Here is a 6,000-nt window from a genome sequence, read left to right on the forward strand (position 1 = left end):
TAGAAAATAAATTAAACACTCCGGTGGACAAGAAATCATACATAAATTATATCTCTACTACATTGTGTGCAGTGATTTAACATTCAAAAATCGTTGACATATTTATATGCAACAAAACTGGTGTCTTATATAAATTTGGGTGTAACCAATAAAAGTGCAAAAAACACTAAGCAATTATGCGTCTCTTGAGTGACACCTCAAAAACACAAACAACAGAAAAAAACACAGTCCATAGGTGATTGACTCCGCAGGTGAATTCAATCCAAAAAATCATCAAATCATGCAAAGAGTCTTTTAGTGATACTGCAGCCACCACCATCTAATGAGACTTCACCCGAAGTGATCTTGACAGGAGATATGCTTACCAGATAAAGTGGACCCCTTTAGTGAAAAAGTGGGTCTAAAGGGCTGAGCAGGTCTAAGTGCCTGCACACTATTCACCACCGTTCAGACTGCTAGCGATCATATGACCAATGGTATCCAGGAATCCATCCACAAAATAAACAGGAGAAAGCTATAGTGCATTAACGTTTATTAAAAAAATGACAAATAAAAAGCTGATTGGCCCCTTACTTTTGTGGGTGCCTGCCCGGCACTAGGACTGCATGCGTCTTAAACCAGGACCTTGGCTGTATCTCGTAGGTCACTATGTGTGGGAAGCACATTCGTTGCTGCAGAGTGTGAGCGCGGGATCAGCTGGTGAGCGGGGATGTCAGACTAGCCTCCGACATATGTTTCGTGGGTTTCCCCTGATGACGTGGAAACCCATGAAACATATGTCAGAGGCTAGTCTGACATCCCCGCTCAACAGCTGATCCCGCGCTCACACTCTGCAGCAACGAATGAGCTTCCCACACATAGTGACCTACGAGATACAGCCAAGGTCCTGGTTTAAGACGCATGCAGTCCTAGTGTCGGGCAGGCACCCACAAAAGTAAGGGGCCAATCAGCTTTTTATTTGTCATTTTTTAATAAACGTTAATGCACTATAGCTTTCTCCTGTTTATTTTGTGGATGGATTCCTGGATACCATTGGTCATATGATCGCTAGCAGTCTGAACGGTGGTGAATAGTGTGCAGGCACTTAGACCTGCTCAGCCCTTTAGACCCACTTTTTCACTAAAGGGGTCCACTTTATCTGGTAAGCATATCTCCTGTCAAGATCACTTCGGGTGAAGTCTCATTAGATGGTGGTGGCTGCAGTATCACTAAAAGACTCTTTGCATGATTTAATGTTTTTTTGGATTGAATTCACCTGCGGAGACAATCACCTATGCACTGTTTTTTTTTGTGTTTTTGAGGTGTCACTCAAGAGACGCATAATTGCTTAGTGTTTTTTGCACTTTTATTGGTTACACACAAATTTATATAAGACACCAGTTTTGTTGCATATAAATATGTCAACGATTTTTTAATGTTAAATCACTGCACACAATGTAGTAGAGATATAATTTATGTATGATTTTTTGTCCACCGGAGTGTTTAATTATTTTTTTAATTTAATTTATCTCACCCATACCTTTAGGGATCCTCACACTGAGGGTGTCCTAAATAATAGGTATTATTTACACTAGCGCCCTCTTTCCCATTTTTTGATGATAGTGTATCCCGGGTCACAGCAGCCATCTTGTTGGCAGTGTTAACCAGCGTTAAACGCTTTTTTTTACCAGGAACATGCGAGTGCAATATCATTTGTTTTTATCAATAAACAACTTTATAAATATTACTGCAACTTGAGGCATATTTATTTCTAATACATGGGCTAATTATGTTTTTGGAATTAACGTTTTGAATATATGGATCGAGTGTGGAGACTGGGATATCTGTATCCATCCTGCTATACTGGCTGATACCTGATTGATCGTGGCTGATCGAAAGCAAGGGTTTCTTTTCCATTCAATGCTCAATTGACCCCTGTAATAAGGGTCCAAAGAGGAGGAGGGAGACAGTGTGTCTGGGTGCCGGTGGTGGTTATCCGTTCTCTTTCACTCTATACTCCACTATATCCCACGGGCTGTGTCACTATTACCAACATTTGAGGACCACAGGGTCTATGGCCATTTTTTAAGCACTGCACCTATTTTATATATTGTTTTATTGTTGTTCATCAACATTGTGCTGGCTGCTTGAATGTGTATAATTTATATGCAATTATGGTTTATCTAGCGCAGCAGACACCTATTACTATCCTTAATGACCGCCACTGATATTAACCCCTATATGACTAAGCCCTCTAAGGCTAAATAGAAAATGTATTAAAACAAAGAACCAGTCTTTACAATAGTGAATACAAGAGGAAGGTGCTATTGCATCATGGAGACCTCATATTACAAATGAGCTTATTACAAAACCTTACAAAAATAAAAAAAAATAAGAATAAAAAATAAAAATTAAAAAAACAACACAAAAGAAAAACGCATGAAGGTAATAAACGTATACAAGCAGTATCAAAGAAAAAAGATAATGGTAGATGGACACTTGAATATATGGAAACACATAAGAAAATGCATCAAATTAACGCATATATAAAAATAAAAAAAAGCATGCACAGTAAATGGCACAGGTTAATCATAATAGATAACACAATGGTAAGGGTTTCCAGCTCCTCATTCAAACCTTGAAGAGAAAAATGTGCCAATTTGAAAACATATAAGTTTGCAACATTTAAAAAAGCATATCAAATAAAAAATGCATGCAAATTTGTAAACATTTGGTATCATATTTGCAAAACTGTACATGTGTAACATTCGTACTGTAAGTACATCTGGAAACGCATATGAAATAAACGCATATAAAAATGAAGAAATGGATGTAAGTTGAAAAGGTTAACCAAAATAAATCACACAATGGTATGTATATTCAACTCTTCATTCAAACCTTGAGAAAAAATTGTGCCCAGCTTATAAATCCAAAATGTTTCTCTTCTGCATAGCAAAAATCTTTCATTATCAGTAATGCCCCGTACACACGATCACTTTTTGTGATGAAATAAAATTCAATTTTTAAAAACGTCATTTAAAATGATCGTGTGTGGGCTTCACATCGTTTTCCGTCTTCTGAAAAATGACAAAAAAAAAAATTCGAACATGCTTAAATTTTTTATGTCATTTTTGAAAATGTAATTTTTCGTGTTGTAAAAAATTATCATGTGTGGGCAAAAACGACGTTTTAAACCCGCACATGCCCAGAAGCAAGTTATGAGACGGGAGGTAAATCTACCATTCATAATGGAGTAAGCACATTCATCACGCTGTAACAGACAAAAAAGCATGAATCGTCTTTTACTAACAGCTAACAGCTAAAAGCTGCCTCAAGGCGAATAGAACTTCCCCTTTAGAGTGCCATCGCTTTGTTCATAATTTTTCAAAAACTATGGTGTGTGGGCAACATCATTTTTAATGATGAAGTTGGAAAAATTTCGTTTTTTTTCATGATGAAAAATGACAATTTTTTTCAAGAAAAAAAGTGATCGTGTGTACGGGGCATTAGGGATGTGCCAAACACCCCAATCCCCCCCCCCCCCGTTCAGTTCGCACCAGAACATGCGAACCAGCAAAAAGTTTGGCGTGGGGTCCGAGCGAGTGCCCCCCTTCTCCTGAACCATACCAAGCCGCTTGCCCTCAACATGGGGAGGGTGCTTTAGGGTCTTCCCCACAACCCTGGCCTGGTGAGCCCCCTGAGCCATGATTGGCCAAACTTACCCTGCCTTTTGCCAATCATGGCTCTCACAGCAGATCACGCTCTGATTGGCCAAAGCATGTGGGTCAGGTGCATGCTTTGGCCAACCAGCAGCCGTCAATGCACTGTGATCTCGCAGTGCATTATGGGGCGCCTCGCGGCGTTCCAACTACCCCTCGAACGCCCCCTACGTTTGTTTGTTTTTCGTACTTATGTTCAACTTGAACATCGGGACCATCCTTAATTATCAGTAAGGGACCCCTTGGGGATAAGTTTGATAGCTAGTACAGACAGAGATTGGATGTTCTTCCCATGGCAAGCAGCAAAGTGACGCGGGATACTTCTTTATTTTTACCCTCTTCAATGAGTCTACGGTGCTCACCTATTCAAAAAGAGCAACGCAGAACATAAACCACATACTTGTTAGAGCATACTTATCTTATTGAAATTACATTATTAGATTTATCATTAAAAGACAACTGACCATGATTGATAAATTAATGTTAGGCAACCACATTTTTTACTTTGGAATATGCCAACACAACTGTCAAAAAAGCTTCTGATATCTCTGGAATGTTTCTTAACAGATCTTTTAGGCTTTCTGGGCACAATAATATTTCTCAAAGTCTGTGCTCCTTAATGGGGACCTAATTTTGGGTTAGAGCATAAAATATGCTATTGTTTTCTCAAAATGTTAGATATGGCTTTATAGCTGCCATTGAAGCCTGTGATGAATCGTATATTGTTTGGCTTATATATACTATTGGTGAGAGATTTACCTAACCACTTAATGACTGGGCCTATTTTTCAAATTCTTTTTTTTTTTCCTAGAAAATTACTTAGATCCCCCAAACATTATATATATTTTTTATAACACCATAGAGAATAAAATGGCGGTCGTTGCAATACTTTTTGTCACACCACATTGTCGCAGTGGTCTTTAGGGAAAAAAATCACTTTTTTTAATTAAAAAATAAGACAACAGTAAATTTAGCCCATTGTTTTTTATATTGTGAAAGATGATGTTACGCCGAGTAAATTGGTACCCAACATGTCACGCTTCAAAGTTGTGTCCGCTCGTGGAATGGCGACAAACATTTACCCTTAAAAACCTCCATATGTGACGTTTAAAAAATTCTATAGGTTGCATGTTTTGAGTTACAGATTTTAGTTGCAGTTATAGATGAGACGATCTAAACACACATTTCACAAATGTAAAAAAAGCAAATATATACAATTACCTATCTTTGCTCTACAATCAAACAGTGGTGAAAAGCAGAGTTGCATGTAAAGTGTAATATATCATTTGGATATTCTATTGTCTTTAAATGTAGTTTGCTTACCTTTGTTGCATGTTGTGCATTGCTCTTTGGGTTGTCATCAAATGAGAGATGTGAATTTGTTGTACATATTGTAATTACAAGAAGAAAAACAATACCTATAAACATCTTCATTGTAGAGATTCAAAGAAAAAAAGAATAAAAAACCTTAAGGATGAAGAAAATATCTTCAGTCTTAAAATCTATTGAAAATTGTCTGACAATGTGTCCCTATCTCTCTTATGTATACATAGTGTGCATATCAAGCAGTGTCAGGGACAGAGATAGATTTGCAATATCTTATTGGTACAAAGAGATAAACAGTTAAATATTATCCAAAATTCCTGTAAATCAGATGACTTTTTCATAGTTCCTCCCCCAGCATTCCGCAAGCACAAAAAAATATTGACACTGTAAACTTTCGTACTGCAATCTTTTTTTTTTTCAATTTTGTTGTTGCTCAGGATTGGTTAAAAAAACAGTAATAATTTTGATGAAGATTACCTTTCTTCTGTTTAAAAACTGCCTTAAAACATGTTACTTTGCCATCATAGTTGCAATAGCAGAGGCATAAATACAACCTGTGTCCTAATATTGTGTATATCGAAAGACAAAAACACTTATGCAGGCCATGGATGGTGCAATGTCCTTTCCTGCAACCAACTAAAATTGAGTTTATTGGATTTTTACCATTTGAGTCCCAGTATTCAGCCACATGTTTTGGGTAAAAAAAAAATCCGATAAGCATTTATTTATTGGTTGCAGGAAAGAAATTCGCAAGATTCCCCTATCAACACAGTGCTGACAGTTGAATCCCTCCTGCCGAGACATTGGGATTAATTCACTAAAGGGCCGATTTTACAACAATAATTGTCTGATGGACTTGTTGTATCGGATAATTCGACCATGTGTATGCTCCATTAGACAATTGTTGGCGGAATTTACGACCACAAATGTTAGCTGTTCATGCTCACCAACTGTCTAACAATAAATGCGTTATGTC

General features: G+C 37.4%; 1 protein-coding gene across 1 annotated transcript in view; it reads right to left on the bottom strand.

Moving 5' to 3' along the window:
* SERPING1 (serpin family G member 1) overlaps positions 1 to 5,283 on the bottom strand; it is a 194,094-nt gene extending 188,811 nt beyond the window's left edge. The window contains exon 1 of the mRNA XM_040320796.1: positions 5,022 to 5,283. Coding sequence (XP_040176730.1) covers positions 5,022 to 5,132 — 111 coding nt within the window. The 5' untranslated portion in view covers positions 5,133 to 5,283. The remainder of the gene's footprint in view (positions 1 to 5,021) is intronic.
* Between the last annotated feature and the right edge of the window lie 717 nt (positions 5,284 to 6,000).

The sequence above is a fragment of the Rana temporaria genome, chromosome 8 (genome assembly GCF_905171775.1).
Source record: "Rana temporaria chromosome 8, aRanTem1.1, whole genome shotgun sequence".
Taxonomy (NCBI): domain Eukaryota; kingdom Metazoa; phylum Chordata; class Amphibia; order Anura; family Ranidae; genus Rana; species Rana temporaria.